The sequence below is a fragment of the Mastigoproctus giganteus genome, chromosome 3 (genome assembly GCF_048544385.1).
Source record: "Mastigoproctus giganteus isolate SK-2022 chromosome 3, ASM4854438v1, whole genome shotgun sequence".
NCBI classification, from domain to species: Eukaryota; Metazoa; Arthropoda; class Arachnida; order Uropygi; family Thelyphonidae; genus Mastigoproctus; species Mastigoproctus giganteus.
Genome location: NC_143577.1, coordinates 160,872,505 through 160,893,250, shown reverse-complemented (window position 1 = coordinate 160,893,250; position 20,746 = coordinate 160,872,505). Strand labels below are relative to the sequence as shown.

The window sequence follows — 20,746 nt, the reverse complement described above, 5'->3', positions numbered from 1 at the left end:
AAAGACCTGGAAGTAATTGTGCAGTCAGATATGAAGTTTTCTGACAATGCAGACAGGCTGCCAGGGCAGGTCATGGTGTTTTGTCAATGATATATAGGAATTTTGCTAGCAGGGAGAAGGAGGCGATTGTCCCTCTGTATAAGGCAATGGTCACGCCACGCCTTGAGTACTGCGAACAGGTCTGGAGGCCTCATTTTAGGAAGGATGTAGATTTACTTGAGCATGTACAGAGAAGGGCAACAAGATTGGTGAGGGGGATGAAGGGATCCTCTTACGAAGAGAGGCTTAAGTTCTGCAAATTGCAGTGGCTGGAGACTAGGCACCTGCGCGGTGATCTGATTGAGATGTATAAGGCCTTGAATGGGTTGATCACGCTGAATTCTGATGGGATCCTTCCACTTGTTCAGATTACAAACCTAAGGTGGCATAAATTCAAATTAAGAACAGACAGATGTAGAATAGATGTGCGGAAATTTGCCTTTAGCCAGCGGGTGGGTAATTGCTGGAACAAACTTCCATCTGTCATTGTGGAATTTGATAGGTTGAATAAATTTAAGGAGGAACTGGACAAGCATTTGGAGGGAATGGTGTGATTTGTTTTTTTTTTTTTTTTTGGCTGATGCTGCATAAGCTCATACACTTCCTTTCTTGCATCACATGCCACTACTACTACTACTACTACTATTACTATTACTACTACTATCTCGCAAAAAGGATTCTTCTGTGACACACTTCTGCTTCTGTGACTTATCTTTAGTGACACTCCGATTTCTAGGCAAAATGATATATCTCTTTTGGGGATTACCCTGACTTCCAATCTCTCTTGGCACAAGCACATTACAAATATTGCTTCCTCTGCATCTAAAAAACTTGGTTTTCTCTTTCGCTCTCGGCGTTACTTTTCTTCCAAACAGCTGCTCACTCTGTATAAATCGCAAATCCGCCCTGCCATGGAATATTGTTCCCACATCTGGGGTGGTGACCCCAAAACCTCTCTCAGGCTTCTTGATTCCATTCAGAAGAGGGCAGTTAGGTTATTTAATGATTCATCTCTAACAGAGTCTCTCCACTCGCTGTCTCATAGACGTACTGTTTCTGCTGCATGCCTCTTCTACAGATACTTCCATGGGCACTGTTCTTCGGAATTGGATTCTATAATTCCCGCTCTCTCTTTCAAAACAGTCTGAACACGTGCCGCCAACAGCCAACATCCATTTACTGTCCAACTTCAAACCCACAGAACCAACTTTTCATCTTCCTCATTTATTCATTCAACTGTCGTTTTCTGGAACAACCTTCCTTCATACATATTTCCTGAAAATTACAATCTACAGAAATTCAAGTCCAAAATGTCAACAAATATCTTGTTTCGTCTTTTCAACCTCCAAGCACGGAACTAAGTACTAAGTAGCACATGACAGCACGACGAAACAAATGGCCCCAGCAGCTTTCACTCCCCCATTCTTATGGCTGCCATGCACGGAAACTGAACTTGGCATGTTACAACGTAAGATTGCTCATCAGTGAAGACAGGATATTAGAGCTGGAAAAGGAATTAGAAAATTTGAATTGAAATATCATTGGTTTGGCTGAAACAAGAAGAAAAAATGAATGACTTATAAGTTTATCAAGTGAAAATCTGCTGTACTCCAATCGAAACAGTGAAAGCAGTGAAGGTGGAGTTGGTTTTCTGGCCATAAAGATATAAAAAACAACATTTTGGAATTCAAAACTATATCACCAAGGGTGTCAAGACAACTACTCAGCATTTCTGAGAGGTATAAGCTAAAGGTTATAATGATTTATGCACTAACATCGAGCCATGATGAGGAAGATGTTGAAGAAATGTACATTGAAACTGAGAGTCTTCTAGGTGAACGGAAAATTCACTACACTATCACCGATGAGCGTAATATCACTATCATTATGGGGGGACTTCAATGCTAAGGTTGGAAAGAGACAAAACAGTGCAGAAAGGGGAACTATAGAAAATTTTGGAATTGGTGAAAGAAATGAATGAGGTGAAAGATTTGTGGAATTTGCAGAATCTCGAGGAATGTCAGTAACGGACACTTTTTTTTCAAAAAAAGGGCGAACAGAAAGTGGACATGGAAGAGCCAAAATGGATTAACAATAAATGAAATCGACTTCATCCTCACTACAAGAAGATATATTGTGAATGATGTTACTGTCCTGAACAAGGTAAATGTTGGAAGTGATCACAGATTGGTAAGATGCACTTGATATAGATGTAAGAAAAGAAAGGAAAAAACTGACTCGAGTAAATAATACAAAAGGTCTTTGAGATAACAGAAGAGGAGAAAAAGCAGTATGTACTGGAACTTAAGAACAAGTTTGAGCTTCTGAAAGACTGCTCAGGACCAAGATATCGACAAGGAATATTACAGCTTTCTGAAAGTGATAAAGCCCAAGAAACCTATAGGTAAAAAGAAATTAAAAATTAGTCAAGAAACACTTGTGATGATGAACTGAAGACGACAAATGAGGAGCAAGAAAAACACTGACAAGGAGAAAATTGAGTATACTGAGTTATGAAAAGCCATTAGAAAGAGACTCAGAGAGGACATAAGAAAATTTAACACAAGAAAAGTAGAACAAACATTAAGGGAAAACAAAGGGTTTAAATCAGCAGCCATGAGCAGTAATACAGAAAGGCAAATAGTGATGGTGTACTTATAAATAGCAGAAGACTACTATAGAGAATTATACAAGGAGCGAGGGAATGATGCCAGCAGTGGGGAAGATGGATCGCAAATTAGTAACAAATATGACATACCTGATATCCTTCCTGATGAGGTAGAACATGCATTGAAGAAAATAAAAAATCGGAAAGCCCCGGGGCAAGATGAAGTTACTGTAGATTTGTTAAAACTGGGAGGAAGAGACATGGCACAAAAACTGGCAAGACTCTTCACAAAATGCATTAGAAAAGGTGTGATGCCTAAGGAGTGGAATAATGCAATCATAGTTTTGCTGCATAAGAAAAGGAGATAAATCAGAAATTGGAAATTATAGGCCGATTAGCTTGTTATTCCACATCTACAAGTTGTTCACAAGGGCCATTACTAACAGATCAGAAAGAATACTTGATGAGAATCAAAATAAAGAGCAAGTTGGCTTTAGGACAGGATTCTCAACTATGGATCACCTTCTTGTAATATCACAGCTAATGGAGAAAGCAAATGAAAATAAAACACCATTATGCCTGGCATTTGTGGATTATGAAAAGGCATTTGACTCTATACAGCATAAGGCAATGTTTAGGGCACTGGAAAGACAAGGCATAGATACCCCATATATTATGATTTTGAAGACAATATATAAGAATGCTACTTCCTTTATTAGACTAGAGAAAGACAGTAGTAAATTTAAAATTGAGAAAAGAGTTCGACAAGGAGACACAATATCTTTAAAGTTGTTTACTGCTGCCCTTGAGGAAGCTTTCAGAACGTTAGACTGGTCGCAGAAAGGAGTCAATGTGAATGGAGAGTACCTAAACAGTTTATGGTTTGCAGATGACATTGTGGTCATAAGCCACGATCCCAAAGAATTAGAGGAAAAACCTTAATCAGTTAAGCAGAGTTAGTAAGGATTTTGGACTAAAGATGAATATGGCTAAAACAAAAGTAATGATGAACAAGTATGCCACAGAAAGGGATATAATGATTAAAGGAGCAGTAATTGAAAAGGAGGAGTCATACTTATCTGGGACAAGTCATTAGCTGTAATAATGATAAATGGCTGGAAGTGAAGAGAGGAATAAATTTTGGATGGATGGCATTCAGGAAATAGTCACATACTGAGGTGCAATATCCCAATTTGTCTGAAACGTAAAATAATCACCAATGTATACTCCTCATTACCAAAAGAATGGAAGAGAAGCTGAAAACTACACAGCAAAGAAAGGAATGAATTACATTGGGAATCAGACCGTTAGATAAGAAGAGAAACACATGGATTAGGCAGCAAACTCAAGCAAAAGACGTTCTTATCAAGACTAAAGAACTAAAATGGTCTTGGGCAGGACACATAGCTCAAAGACATGATGACAGATGGACTAAGAAAATAACAGAATGGTACCCAAGGGGAGCTAGAAGAAAACTTGGAAGACAACAATGGAGGTGGACAGATGAAATTCATGAGTTTGTGGGTAGTAAATGGATGGCCATTGCACAAAACAGAAGGAACTGGAAAGTTGCTGGAGAGGCCTTGATCCTGCAGTGGTTGAAAATGGCTGGTGATGATGATGAAGGATGCCAAAAAAGATTTGATTTTACAGACAAACTGAAACTGCAAATAGACATATCAAGAAATATTACCCAACCCGAAGCGGTTTCATTGTTTTTTTACGAAGTCATAAATCTTATTGTAACAGAAACAAACATATATGCCAGAAAATTCAAAGTAACAGTAATAGTAATAGAGGCATGTGATGCAAGAAAGCAAGTGTATGAGATTATATAGCATCAACCAAAAAAAAAAAAAAAAATTCACACTACCATTCCCTCTAAAAGCTTGTCCAGTTCCTCCTTGAATTTATTTAAGCTATCAACTTCCACAATGACAGATGTAAGTTTGTTCCAGCAATTAACCACCTGCTGGCTAAAGGCAAATTTCCACACATCTATTCTACAACTGTCTTTGCTTAATTTGAATTTGTCTCCTTAGGTTCATAATTTGAGCAAGTGGAAGAATCCCATCAGAATTCAGCGTGCTCAACCCATTCAAGGCCATATACACCTCAATCAGATCACCTCGCAGGTGCCTAGTCTCCAGCCGCTGCAATTTGTAGAACTTAAACCTCTCTTCGTAAGAGGATCCCTTCAATTCTCTCACCAGTCTTGTTGGCCTTCTCTGTACACGCTCAAGCAAATCTACATCCTTCCTAAAATGAGGCCTCCAGACCTGTACACAGTACTCAAGGCATGGCCTCGCCATTGCCTTATACAAAGGGATAATCACCTCCTTTTCCCTACTAGCAAAATTCCTGTATATCATTGACAAAACCCCATGACCTGCCCTTGCGGCCTGTCTGCATTGCTCAGAAAACTTCATATCTGACTGCACAATTACTCCCAAGTCTTTTTCATTTTCTACAACCCTAAGTTTAGTAGCCCACAGTTGGTACGTTCCTCTGGGGTTACTTCTACCCATATGCAGTACTTTGCATTTGTCGATGTTAAACTTCAGTTACCACTTCTCCACCCATCTGCCCAAATTTTCTAGATCCTGTTGCAGTAGCACACTGCTATTACTGTCATTAACAACCCTGTCAACCTTTGTATCACCTGCAAACTTCGACAATAAGCCTGATATACCTTCATCAATATCATTGATAAATATACAAAACAACAGTGGGCCCACTGTTGTTTGGTATATTTCTAACACTGAACCCTGTAGCACTCCACTAATAACATTAATCCACAAAGAGAAGGAAAAGCAGCATCCATTGATTACCACTCTCTGTCTTCTCCCACTCAACCACCCTTTTATCCATTGTAGCACCTTACCCTTAATACCATTCTGCTCCAATTTGTAGAGTAGTCTTCCATGTGCAACAGTGTCAAAAATACCCGAGCTTCGCTGCAAAGTATTCTAAAAAAGTGGGTTCCAACAACTGCTTATGAGAAAGGAAAGTTTTTTGGACTTGTTATGTGGATCGCACTAGTAAGATTGGGCAGTTTTGCATCTTAAGGGTCAACCAAATCTATCTATAAAAATAACAGTAACAAAAATTATGTCTTGCAACAGATTTTAATTGTTGTTACGACTCATTCACTTTTCAGACAATGAAACTACCATTCCAGGGGACAGACTCAGTAAAATACACCTTATAGATGTTTTGCAGCTCAAATATCAGAAAATATTTTTCTCCAGCCAATATTTCGTCATTGATGAAACTCTTATTCCTTGGAGGGGAAGGCTGATATTCCAACAATATATACCAAATAAAGTGCACAGATATGGGATCAAGCTGTTCAAGTTATGTTCCACTGAAGGATATACCTGGTTGAGTAAGATTTATTCAGGTAAATCTGAAAATTATAGGAAATCTGTAGGTTTAGCTGCAAATATTTGTGAAGAATTAGCAAGGACTTCTAAATGAAGGTTGCACCTTGTATGTAGACAATTTTTATATGAGCTACAATCTGGCATTATCATTTCTTCATCAAAAAACTCATGTTGTTGGTATGTTATGAGCCAGTAAAAAAATTCATGCCTAAAGAAGTCATGTACTCGAAGTTAAATAAAGGGGAGATGATCGCCAAGGAAGAAAAAAATGGAATTATTGCTCTAAAGTGGCAAGATGCTTGAGATGTGAGACTACTGACAACAAAGCATGCCCCATAAATGGTTGTGGACCCTCCACCAGTAAAGGAAGACGAAAAGAAGCCAAACAAAAACCACTTCCTATTCTAGCATATAATAAGGGAAAAGCAGGCATTGATCTATCAGACCAAATGGATTCATATGCCACAATGCTAAGAAAGGGGATAAAGTGGTACAGCAAATTAGCAATAGAGTATATACAGTAATACCCTGAAGTTACGCGATAGGTGGGTCCGACGAAAATCGCTTAAGTCGAATTCGCATAAGTCGGGGTACAACTTTGCATATAAATACATATAAATTTTGTTTAATTGGGACCAAGGACTAACAAAAACACTAGTTTAAAAGAAAAATATTTAATAAAATTGCAGTTATTTATACGTATTAATACAAATTATGTATTAAAAAAATAAATGAGTTACGTAAAAAAGTTATTTCGACGTCGATGGCTTCATAAAATCTAACAAATTCGTCTGACGACACAGCACCTTCTTTTTTTCACACAGAATTTCTTCGTAGCAAGCTAATAATTTTTTATTCCTTGCTTTGTAGCTATAACGCGTTCTTCGTTGGAGTCTATGTTTTCTAAAATTTTTAAGCCCTTTTCAATTGAGCTGAGACCTTCTGTGAAGCTTGCAATTGCCATGTGCTTTTCTGGTGGAAGTGGGTCTGAAGTGTCAGATAATTCAGTGACGTTTTGCTCACGCATCTCTATGAGCTCATTCATTGTCAGCTCCTCACTATGTGAATCCAACAGCTCGTTGACATCATCACCATTGACTTCCAAATCTAATTGCCTGGCAAGATTAACAACTTCTTCTATCATATGAGCGACATGATCAGTTTCTGGCGTTGTTTTCGTCTAGTTTTTGAAAAAAAAATGGACAAAGTTTCTTCCAGACACCATTCAATGTTTTTTTATGAATTTCATCCCAAGAGTCTTCAATGATTCTTACGGCATCTAAAACATTGAATTGTTTCCAAAAGTCTTTAACAGATATCTCACTAATTTGTCTCATAGCTTCATTCAGACGTGCAAACGAATGCCTCGTGTAGTAGGCCTTGAATGTTTTGATGACTCCCTGGTCCATCGGTTGAAGCAAGCTGGTTGTGTTTGGAGGCAAAAACACAACTTTCACACGTGAGTCGAAATTAATTAGGGTGGCAGGAGGGTGACCGGGTGCACTGCTAATAAAAAGGATCAATTTAAATGGAATCTGTTTAGACTTGCAATAACGTTCGACTTCGGGTATGAAGTGGTCACCAAACCAGTCCTCAAAAACGGAAGCTGTCACCCAAGCTTTATGATTTGACTTCCAAATCACTGGTAAGCTAATTTTAGATATATTTTTTAAAACTCTTGGGTTTTCGGAGCGATAAATTAAGAGAGGTTTTAACTTGCAGTCAACAGCTGCATTCCCGCCGACCATCATTGTCAATCGGTCTTTGGAAACCTTAAAGCCTGGAAAGTTTTTTTATTCGTGCAAACGATGTAATTTCCGACAAAAGTTGAGCAAGAATTCGAACACACACACACATAAATATGACAGTTGGAATGCAAATTCTTGTATATGTGTGCAGCTCATGTGGCAGCAAAGTTGAATTTTGTTCATCTTTCGCTCTCACTCTCCGCCGTCGCACCGTATATCGATAGCATATGAAAAACGACCTTGGAGATAGTGGGTGGCAGTGTTGCCAAACTCCGAGTTCACATAAGTCGGGGTATTACTGTACTTGGTATATTGCTTGTCAATGCATAAGTGGTGTACAAAAGTGCTACACAGACAAATATAAAGATAAGAAGCTGTTGGGAACAGATAGTTATCGATTTTCTAAATATACCACAGAAAGAGACTTGTGAAAAGCCAAAATGTGGTAATACTTATACATTAACTACAAAATTCGACGCAAACAACAGTAAAGTTAGAAGAATGTGCATTTTTTGTTATGCAAAATTGAAAGAGTCTGAAGGAAGATCAGTTGCTAGTAAAAAGGAGAAAAGAGTTTCTACGTATTGCCCAGACTGTACTCGTCAGCTTTTCATGTGTTTAGAATGTTCTGGACAACACAATAAATCTACATAATTTTGTAATTGTAAAATTCATATAATAAAGAATTTTTAAATGATGAGCAGTTACTTGTTTATTTTTTCTCATAGCCCCATGCAAATTTTGTTACATGTATCGCCGACCGGGCTAGCCAGGTGGGTGAAGTACCTGCCTAGCAACCCAAAGGTCGTGGCTTCGAATCCCGCCTCGGGCTTGGATCAAAGTACTGCAAAAACCTTGGGAGGTGCATTATGGCCACAGAAGCCGATGCGCCAACAACTACCAAAAAAAAAAAAAAAAAAAAATTTTAGTTACATGTATCACTGGAGGTCATGCTTTTCAAAAATAATGTAAATTTTCAACAATCGTCAGTACAATACAGCCGACACAGCTCCCACTGAAACAGAGGGTGTTGGCAATATATGTCTGACATGGCGCCTGAAAAACCTAATAGTGTCGGATATATATGGCTGATGCAGCAGTCAACATGTTAAGAAACACACAAAATCTAAGGCAGTGCAAGTGCATCCAGTTGACAGGGTGGCCAGTGCAATGTTGAGTCAGTCTCGTGTGATATAAGTCTCGTGTGATATTGCATCGATATTTACAAATGAAAAACGTTTTGTGGCAATGGAAAATTGTGGGAGCGAAGTTAAAAAATATGTAATTAATGATATTGAAATTTCGCAAGATTATTTAATGAAAAAACTTTCGAGCCTACAGACCAGTAAGGCTCCTGGAGTTGATGGAATATACCCTATAATCTTAAGGGAGGCGGCTAGTGAGTGCATTGAACCATTGAGGCTAATTATGCGAGCATCACTAGACTCTGGGGAGATTCCCTTGAATTGGAAAAGTGCAAATGTATCTCCCATACATAAGGGTGGCTCTAAAAGTGAAGTTGGAAATTATCGACCTGTCAGTCTGACTTCAGTAGTAGGGAAAATCATGGAGGCAATGATCAAGGGTGGAATTCAGGATCATTTGGATCGAATTGAAATTCTCAAGGATACTCAGCATGGTTTTGTAAAGGGAAAATCATGTTTAACAAATCTGGTTCGCTATTTCGAAAGGGTCACTCACGAGCTGGATTTAGGGAACAATTTCGACATTGTTTATTTAGATTTCAGCAAAGCTTTTGACTCGGTCCCACATGAGCGGTTGCTTTATAAGCTGGAACAGGTTGGAATCACTGGGAAAATCCTTAGATGGATAGAAGGATGGCTTCAGGGCAGGAGGCAGAGGGTTGTGATAAATGGCTATTCCTCAGATTGGGTTGATGTAAGAAGTGGGGTTCCCCAAGGTTCAGTATTAGGACCACCGTTGTTTTTAATTTTCATAAACGACATTGATGAAGGGATAGAGGGTGTGATGTCTAAATTTGCAGATGATGTTAAAATTGGTAGAGTAGTTAATGATCACTGTCAAGCTGAGCTTCTTCAGAGAGACCTAGATAGACTTCAGGAATGGTCAGGAAAATGGCAGCTATGCTTTAATCCAACAAAGTGTAAGGTATTACACATGGGAAACAGTAATCCCAAAATAACTTATTCACTTCGTGGAGTTCAACTAAACCCAGTACTGGAGGAAAGGGACTTGGGTGTTACGATACGGTCAGACATGAAATTCTCTGAGCATTGTAAACAGGTTGCAAGGAAGGCCCATGGTGTCCTATCAATGATCTATCAAACTTTTGCAAGTAGAGATAAATAAAAAAAAAAATAAAGTGCAGCCATTATCAACCCACTGCAGGATGGAAGCCTCCTCAACAATTCATGCTGAGGGAAATGGACCATAATCTGCCACGCTGGTCCAGTGCGGGTTGGCAGATCGACCGTATTCAGCAGTCAGGGGCTTGAACCCCGGTCTACTCAAAGAGCATGTGTTACTGCACTCCCGCTCCTGACCACTTGGCTACGGAGGCAAGTAGAGAAAGGGATGTGATAATCCCATTATATATGGCTTATGTTAGACCACACTTGGAATACTGTGTTCAAGTATGGAGACCGCACCTAAAGAAAGACATCGAGCTTCTTGAAAGGGTGCAAAGAAGGGTAACTCGCCTGGTGAGATCGGCAAAAGGGCGTCCTTATGAAGAAAGACTTCGAATATGTGGGTTGCAGAGTTTGGAAACTAGACACCTTACAGGAGATTTGATTGAGGTGTTTAAGGCTCTGAGAGGCATCAGTAAAATGAATGAGGACAAAATTTTCAAGATTATAAATGATGCTAGAACTAGGGGACATAAATTCAAGTTACGGGGGGAAATGTTTAGATTGGACTGCAGGAAGTTTTATTTTAGCCAGCGAGTTATAAATTACTGGAATAAGTTGCCTTCATGGGTGGTAGAGGCCGACAGTTTGGGGAAATTCAAAGGTCATCTGGATAGTACTTTCGGGTAAGGGAAGCGCATAGGATGATAGGTTTAATTTCCTTTTTATTTATATTTTTTTATTTATTAATTATTATTATTTAGTTATTTATTTTATTTATTTATTTTTTTTTGTTTTTATCATTGTTTTGTTCGGATTTTTTTTTTTTTTTTTTTTTGGCTGGTGCAGCATAAACCATAGGCTTTCTTGCACCATGCGGCCGTTACTAATATTAAATATTAAATTAAATACTAAATATTAAGCACTGGGAAAGCAAAAAAAAAAAAAAAAAAAAGTAGGAGTGTGTTATAGGCCTAATAGCTCTGATGAGTATAACAAACAACTATATAAGAGTGGGCCAATAAAGTAGAATGTCTTCCCTTCCTATCCTGTCTGTCCTTTCTGTACCTGATGAGGATTAGGCCCATGTCTTATATGGCTGCCATAATTATCATCCCCACATATGTAATTAATCAACAAAATAGGACCTATAAACCATGGAGACAAGCAATTGTTTATTTCTGATGACAGGCATTACATGGCTCTCTCTGAGCTTGCTCAAAAATGTTTTTGAGACTAGGAGCAAAGAGGAACTAGTGTTCCTCTTCTGTAAGGCTTAGGCTGTTTTGGAGTAATAAAAAAATAAAATAAAAACCATGCTACAACTACTTAAAGTGAGATGTCCCCCACTTGACAACTACCAACCCAATTATTACTTGAACTCAAATGTGTCTGGCTTGCTAGAATGTGTTTTCCACCTAGCTACAGGTTAAATTTATTTTATCTTAAATGTATCATATTATTTTATATGTATGCTTTTATTTGTATGTTATTTATTATCCTATGTATGAATTTGAGTGACTGTGTATTAATAAGTATGTATGTAAGTGTGTATTTGTGTAAGTATATGAGTGTATGTTAGTGTGTATTTGTGTAAGTATATGAGTGTATGTTAGTGTGTGTGTAGGTGAATTTGGGTAGGTGTATATGTGTTTGGTATGTGTGTATATCTTCAAATCAGTGACTGAGTAAATCTGGTGTTTTGTTTCCATGTATGTGTGCATAACACTGTAATTTTCTGGGCGGGAAACGAGTCTTCTTAATCCGGAAGGGGGTAAACAAAGTGTGTGTGTGTGATTGTTTTATTCAGGGTACTGTTATGAGTTGAATGTGGATTGAATGAGAATGTCCCATCATGTTGACTGTTGTACCCTGAATATATATAGGCACTCCCCAACTTACGTAATACTTGACTTCCGTAAATTTGACTTTACGCAAGTTTTTTCCGGCCAGTGCAAACTAAAAAAAATCATGGAAATGTATTTTGCATCCCGTAGGAATAAATGGAGGTATTGCGAAAACATCACAATGTAAACCCAATAACACATTGTTTTTTGGTTTTTTTTTTGGAATTTGTTCGAAGACCTCAGAAGTGGAAATTTTCGATATATAACTAAGTTATTTATCTCTCTAAAAGCTCACCTTTGTAATGGAATGCTACCCTTTCATCGTTATCGTATGTTCCACTATAAGAATCAATTTTGAACACATTTGTTGATATTTTTCTAAAGAACATTTCTGGAGGTCACAACTATAAAACAATAAAAACAATTTGCACTTTCCGGTTTATTGGGCTTTTCTGTTAATGCAATCTATTATAAATGGGTAGTAAAGTTGATCTTATTGCATTTGCGATAATTCCAATAACTGGAATTGCGTGGGTTTTTAAGTTATTATGGTGAAATGTGTTCCCCTTCACTGAAATCTTTAATCATATAAAAAACATAAATAAATTTATTTAAATAAATTTTCAGAATCTCATCTTCATTCCTAGTTACTTATTACAATGATGAAGGTAAAGTGACCAACGGAAAGTGCAAGTGGTGGCAATGCTAGGAAACGAAACAAAATTGATTTAGAAATGAAGTTGAAAATGATTAAGAAGTACAAAGGAGGACAAAGTTTGTCACCTATTGCAAGGGAATTAGGTCTTGCTGCTTTAACACTGAATGCTATTTAGGATAGTGCATGTATAAAAGAACATGTTAAAGGATCAGGGCAATCAGATCAACAGTGATCACAAAACAATGTTCAGGTGCTATATCGAAGATGGAAAAGCTATTAATAATATGGATGGAAAATTGGATTCAGAAGCGAGTGCCCCAAGTCAAATGGCCATTCAAGCAAAAGCAAGAAGTATTTATAAAGATATTAAGGATAAGTAGGGCAAACCCCAAGTCAAATTCGTGGCAAGCAACAGATGGTTTAATAGGTTCAAGCACTGTGCTGGTTTCCACAATGTTAGAGTATGCAGTGAAGTCGCCAGTGCCGATTCTGCAGCAGCAGAGAAATTTTGCAATGTGTTGGAAAAAAAACTCTTCTAAATTTCCACAGCCCTCAACCTTTGCAGTGACGTACTTATTAGCTGGAGACTGATTCTGGCAACAATGCTTGAAAAGTAAAACTTGCTGATGTTATGCCTGCCTCCTCCCGTTTTTGTAATTTTATAACTTTGAAATTTTTGTAATTGCACACCTTTGTAATTTTTCCTACGCATGAGATAAAAAAAAATTGGATAAATAATTCTATTAGCATTAGCATTAGTAGAGGCATTTGATGCAAGAAAGCAAGCTTATGCAGCATCAGCCAAAAAAAAAAAAAAAACCACTTCCACTTCACCCCTCTGTTCGTTCAAAATACCTGTCCAGCTGAGCCTTAAACTTATTTAGGCTATCAACCTCCACCACAAGGGATGGAAGTCTGTTCCACCAACCAACCACCCGCTGGCTAAAGGCCAATTTCCGCACGTCTATCCTACATCTGTCTTTCCTCAATTTGAATTTATGCCCTCTCAGGTGATTTTTCTGAGCTAGAGGAAGAATCCCATCAGCATTGAGCATGCTTAAACCATTCAAGGCTTTATACACCTCTATCAGATCACCTCGCTGGTGCCTAGTCTCCAGACACTGTAATTTGCAAAACTTAAGCCTTTCTTCGTAAGAGCACCCCTTTGTTCCATTCACTAATCTTGTTGCCCTTCTCTGTACTCGTTCCAGCAGCTCTACATCCTTCTTGAAATGAGGCCTCCAGACCTGTATACAGTACTCTAGGTGTGGCCTGACCATCGCCTTATACAATGGAATAATCACCTCCTTATCCCTGCTGGAAAAATTCCTGTATATCATTGACAATACTCCATGAGCTACTCTTGCAGCCCGTCTGCACTGCTCAGAGAACTTCATATCTGCCTGCACAACCACCCCCAAGTCCCTTTCATTCTCTACCACTGTCAGTCTTGTACCACAGAGTTGATACGTTGCTCTGGGGTTGCTGTTTCCCATGTGTAGTACTTTACATTTGTCAATGTTAAACTTCATTTGCCACCTCTCAGCCCATCTGCTCAACCTTTCCAGATCCTGTTGCAGCAGCATAGTGTCAGTAGTGTCCTTGACAACCCTGCCAACCTTTGTATCATCTGCAAACTTGGACATTAAGCCCGATATACCATCATCAATATCATTTATAAATACAGAAAACAATAATGGACCCAACACTGAGCCCTGAGGGACTCCACTAATAACATCAGTCCACGATGAGTAGTGTCCATTGATTACCACTCTCTGTCTTCTCCCCCTCAACCACCCCTTTATCCATAGCAGCAATTTGCCTCCAATGTCACACTGCTCCAATTTGTGTAGCAGTCTTCCATGTGCAACAGTATCAAAAGCCTTTCTAAGATCCAAGTATATAATATCAAAGTTATTCCCTGCATCCAGTTCTTTTGTGACTGCATCATAGTATCCAATCAAGTTGGTCAGGCAAGACTTCCCCTTAACAAAACCATGCTGTGTCTGAGCTATAACTGAAGTCTTGTCTAAATGATCCTGCAGTGCTTCTTTAACCAGTGCCTCCATTAATTTTCCTGGAACAGAAGTTAAGCTCACAGGTCTATAATTACTTGTGTCAGCCTTTGATCCTCCTTTGTGAATTGGGGTCACATTTGAATGTTTTTAACTATTTAAATGTTTGTCAAACATTTCTTTTTTGCTTCAATCAAATTCAGCAAGCATAGTTGCGAGTGCTGCATATGCATTTACAGAAATTCCTACTTATTGAAAATTAGACTTACATAGAGTTCCACGGAATGCAACCCTTACGTAAATCGGGGAATTCCTGTATATAAAAATATAATGTTATCCCTGGGTTAAACAGTAAGATGAGAGTGTAAAAACTACCCAACTAAACCACTCAAATGTCAATTCACCACCAAAGCACCTCTACAATGAGAAAATGTATGGTACTGCTTTCCATTTCCCCACCACTGTTTTAACAAAGTTTCTTGATTTTTAATAATTACTGATGATGAAGTCTTTCCAATTTTGAAATCATCAACTTATGAACTCTACACTTTTCTTTTCTTGAATATTCTATCAGATTTTTATACTTTTTCTTTCAAAGTTAACTGCTTTCCAGACACACTGTAGTACAGCACAAGTATGAACCTGTAAATTCTTACCTGGGTCTGGAACTCTGCACAGAATTTCACAATTGTCCAGAATCTGTCCTCTTGAAATTTACTACAGTACTGTAACAACTATACTCTGAGGAAACAAAACTGAGCCTTACAGAATAGATAGATGGTAGTGCCAGATATGTGAGTCAGTTTGTTTACACTTCGATGATCTAAAAATATTTAGTGTGCTGATATACTATGGAGTGGTTTCAATAAGTGTCCAATTAAGTCTGACTGACAGTTTTATCAATGTAGCATACATTTGTAGAGGTCTCTAATGCAAATGCACTAGAGTCCATTTGTAGAGTTTTAATTTTTTGAAGAAATTTATTGTACAGTACTATATTCTCACATTCACACTAAAACTCTCTTCTTTCTCTTTCAGTAACAGCATCTCTTAGCTTTACAATTTTATTGCCTTGCTAAGTGATGCGCATGCCAGTGGAACTGCTTCAGACAGTCAAAATGAAGTTTACAAATTTGAAATCAGTAGTGATGAGCATATTAACAACATATTCTGCATTCTACTCCTTATGTGATCTGTGGTTATCAGAAGTATAATTATTGTCACTGTTATTGTAATGACCTTGATGTTCACTTGCATTCGTGGCTAAATGGAGACCAATAAAAATGCAAATGTGTATGTCATCAGCAATGAACATGCTTCATCCAAAATTTTATCCATGAAAAAAAATTTAAGGGCCACTGTAGGTAGGTTGAAAAATCAAAAAGGACAGCTATCAAAGTGTCCATGTCTGTACTAGAGAAGTGTCTGCTTTGGTGAAGCTGCTTTACATGTAATTTCAAAACCTCCTATCAAAATCTTTGGAGCAGCTGGAATCTAGGGTCAATAAGTTAGTTAATGATTGGTTCAAATCCAAGAGCTCAAAATTCACATATTGGCAACTTCATGCCATGGCCTGTCAGCTCCCCCAATTCTATGATTTCCCGAAGGTGCACAAGCCAGGCATTCCTTTAAGACCGATTGTCTCTTGCTGCAACTCTCCAACATATGAACTTTGAAAATATCACCCATCTGCTAACATCCTTTGTAGGAAATGTCAGTCATACCGCTTCAAACAGTGAAGAATTCTTGCACCTTATCAAAGACCTCACCATCTCTGAAGACAAGATCATGGCCTCCTTTGACATTGTCTCCTTATTTACATCTGTACCGGTACAGCAAAGCCATCGTATGTGTCATGCACCTTTTGAATAGTGACACCAGCTTACCTGACAGAACCTCACTATACACTATCCAGGATATTTGTACTGCTCTCAACTTGTGCTTGTCCGGTAACGTAGTCATGTTTGGAGATTCCCTCTTCAGACAAATCCATGGCACGGCTATGGGAGCCCCAGTCAGCTCCATCATTGCAATGGAGGAGTTAGAGGACCGCATATTCCTGAACCTGCTGTCCCCATCACCCTCTGGTATTCGTACATTGACGATGTCTTCAGTATTATCCCCCCAAGATTCAGAGACACCGCTATTACAACATCTCAACTCCCTATCTCCCTTCATCCAGTTCACAATAGAATTAGAGTCAAACAACACCCTCTCCTTCCAGGATGTTCTGGTGCAGCACGCAGGCCACATCTGGAAACTGCAGTCTACCAAAAGCCTATGTGCGGAGCAATATGGCCTTAGTTGCTAATGCTCCTAAAAACCAAATAACGAACAAACAAGCCCATGTGCGATGACCAATTTACCAACTATAGGTCAGCTCATGTCCCCTGCCACCTATTCAGTATTGTGCAGGCCCTACTCACTCGGGCCAGGACCCATTCCAGCTCCATGGATGTCAGGCATAGTGAAATTTCTAAAATAAAAGCTGACCTCACCAGCTGTGGCTATTCTACCTTATATCCTGGACAAATGTGATCTACAAGCCTGTGAGCTTGCCACATGGCTGAGGACCACCCCCCCATAGTGAAGAGACAATCTCTACCGCCTACATCCCCTATACCCAGGTGTTTCAGAACACATTTCTAAGATCCTATGTGGGTACTGGATAAAGTGTCTGCAGCTTCCCAAAGGGTGAAGACACCCATCCTTCCCCTTTTGTGCAGCAGTGTGATATACCACATCACCTGCCATGATCTCAATCCCAGGCATGATACTGAGGTCATTGACCAATCACATCACTACCATCAACGATTGTGGCTTGAGTCATTTCACATATCTGGTTACCATAGCGTTTTCGATCACAATAGAAGGGTGCAATCACACCCAATCATAGAGGCTGTAGTCTTGCATTGTGACAAGCGCTGGCACTCAGCTCATGTGAGCACCCTACATTCACAGCAACAATTACCTAGTTTTGCCCAGTAAATGCTTTCAGCATTACGTGCACATCCTCGTGCATGCTCTCTGTTTGCCTGACATGACCACAATGGGCACATTCATTATGTAACGTTGTTATGTATTTTTCATAGCTGAAGAAGAGACCCTTAGTCTTCTATTTATTTATCTCATTTTATTTTATTTTTATGCCTTTGTACTTATTAGTCCTAATGAACTTTAGATACCGCTTTTCTGGTTGAACTGTATATATATCCTTTATTTATCATTATGGAGCCTGGAACAAGAGGCCTGCTCAACTTAATTTCAAATACTTATGGACAGCACCCAAGCTAGTGTCCACTTTAGAGAGGTATCCATTAAAAGAGGTTTCATTGCACTTAAAAGAAAATAATACAGCAATACCTCCATCTCCAAATGCCTCATCGCCTCTCCAAATGATCGATTTTTGTCAGAACATTAGGTGGTCAACTTGGGAAGGTTTTACTGTATGATGTTGTGGAAGTGGATAGTTTTAATAAATTTTGGGGAGAACTACAGAAATTTTCAATCAGAGGGAATGGACAAATGAGATGAGCTGTTTTGGAAGTGAACAATTGTTTACTTGGAATTACACATGTACAGTACCAGTCAGATCCAGCATGACTGTTTTTGCTTTCTATTTCATTGTGGAAGTGATATACTTGCAGTTTAACCCTAATGTAACATACACATTTCCTGACCACTGGTTGATGCATCCGCAGCCGAAATTGGACACTCTTTGTCATATGTTTGTAGCAAAACATACAAAAAGTGATTTTTGCCTTTTTTATTGTTTATCTATTTATTCCTTTATTTATTTGACAAAAAAAAATTAGTAAATGTGCATGCATAACAGTTTTCTGAACTGGAAAATTAATTTATATTTTATGATTGTAATATATATACTTTTGTTTTGTTTTTTTTAATTTCGGCAGAATTAATAAAAGATTTTGTTTCATTGAAAGAAAAATTATTAAAAAAAACAACACTTTTAACTTTTCAAATTTTTCATTAAAAAATTACATTTAATAACATAGCTGCCAACTTTTGACTTTTGAAAAACTGAACATTAGGTTTTGTAGGTAGGAAGAAAACAGAAGGTTTTTGTTGGCCAAAACAGGAAAAAAGCATGAGGTTTTCTGAGAAAAAAAAAAAAAAAAAGCTGGAGTTCTAACCAAACAACAGGAGGAAAATGGGTGCTTCTTTTTGTAAAAAAAGCAGGAGGGGATTTTGGAAAAAGCTGGAGGTTTTTAAAGTTTACACTGCAGTACAAATTAACTTGAACTGACAAAGTGCACATCTGATATTAATATATATTAAAAGAAAGCATAGAACTGTTTGCCAGTAACAATTTTCTTTTAAACATAAGCTTACATAAGTATATAGCAAGAAGCACAATATGTTTCAAATTTTCATGGTCTGGGAAGCTTAACAAATTTGAATGAAATTTTGAAATAAACCTGAAAATGGAAGTAGCTAATAGTATGTCGAATATATATAATGAGTATTTTATTTTTTAATAATATTTATAATAAGTTATAAATATTATAAATATTAATTATAAATAAATATAAAATTATAAATATTAATTTATATTTTTTTAATAATATTATAATAATTAAACATAATAGGAAAAAATAAATGCATGTGCATGTTTGAAATTTTGCACAATTAACAGTCTGTTAAACAGGAAAATGGAAGAGAATAATTGATTGTTTCTAATTTATATCTATTTTTTTTTTTTTTTTTAATTTTTAGGAGAAATATTTTTTTTTGATTTTTTGAAAATAAAAGGTGTAAAACACAGAGATGTATTAACATTTTTAATCTTGTGTTAAAACTTAAAAAGTACATAGAATAAGTAGGGGAAAATCAACTGACTCAGCTGATTTGCCATACTTATTCTATGTAATTAAGCTAAGCTATACCTATGATTTAGTATGGCAAATCAATAAGAAATGACGACGTATTAGCATGTTTAAGAGAATCCAAATAAACCAAAAACTTTTTCCAGAAATTAAAAAAAAGGAGTTGGGAACCTGTCAGGTGAATCCTCCCCACCCCAATGTTTTTTGATTGACTTTTGGTGCCACCATTACCAGGTTAAAATATTCATATTGTGATTTCCATAAAACCCCACTCCTGTCAAGATAATCCTATAAAACTTCTATATATTTCTATATAGAAGGTGCAAAGGAGAGGGTAACATGATGGGAACCACAAGGCATGAATGAGACTGAAGCAGAATAATGAAAACTGAAGGAAACATGAAAATGATAATGAAAATGTATGAAAAAGCTCAATTGAAACTAAAGTAGAATAATAATAAAACTGAAAAAAAAAAAAAAAAAAAAAATCAATTTATATACTTACCAACAGTGATATCATTAAAAATTTTAGGAAATGACCTATTTGGATATTTTCCTCTTAGCTGCCAGACATCAAAAAAAGGCTTCCAGTCAATATAAGGAACAAGATGATTGAGATTGTAATTCTTAAAAGTTTTGGTTCCAAGAAATTTAGGAGTTACTATAAAAAAAAAAAAAAATTTAGATCAAAACTCCTCTGTAACATCATTCAAATATATTACATAAAATTCCTTAAGTTAACTTCATTTTAAACTGGTGTAATCTCTTTTAATTGCAAAACACAAAACAAGTTATTTGTATACACATTTTTTTAGATAATAATAATACTGCAAGTAGTATTATACTCTCATGCTCTCATTCTAACAATGCAAAAAAGCAAGCTTATACAGCATCAGCCAAAATCAAAAACCAACACTTTCCATATAACATGTCCACTACTCTAAGTTTCTGTACTTCTTGCATGAATTTATTCAGACTACCCACTTCCACAACAACAAATGATGGAAGGGAAGGTTGTTCCAACAATCAACTACGTGCTGGTTGAAAGCTAATTTCTGTACATCTATCCTGCAACTGTGCTTCCTAAAGAATTTATGTCCCTTCCTGTATACAGTCTGAATAGGAGGAAGGATACCATTGGCAGTAGTAGTAGCAGCAGTGGCAAATTATGCAAGAAATTATGCTATATAAGCATCAGCAAAAAAGAAAAAAAGAAAAATGGTACACACTTCCCATCCACAACTTCCAAGATTCTAGTTCTTCCTTGA

The 20,746-nt window shown here is 37.4% G+C and overlaps 1 protein-coding gene across 1 annotated transcript in view; it reads right to left on the bottom strand.

Annotated features, from left to right (window-relative positions):
* The window catches only part of LOC150088367 (methionine synthase-like), a 668,558-nt gene that overhangs the window by 160,681 nt on the left and 487,131 nt on the right, over positions 1–20,746 (bottom strand). Inside the window, 1 exon segment of the mRNA XM_090370745.1 lies at positions 19,984–20,139. Within this exon segment, the coding sequence (XP_090226871.1) occupies positions 19,984–20,139 (156 nt within the window).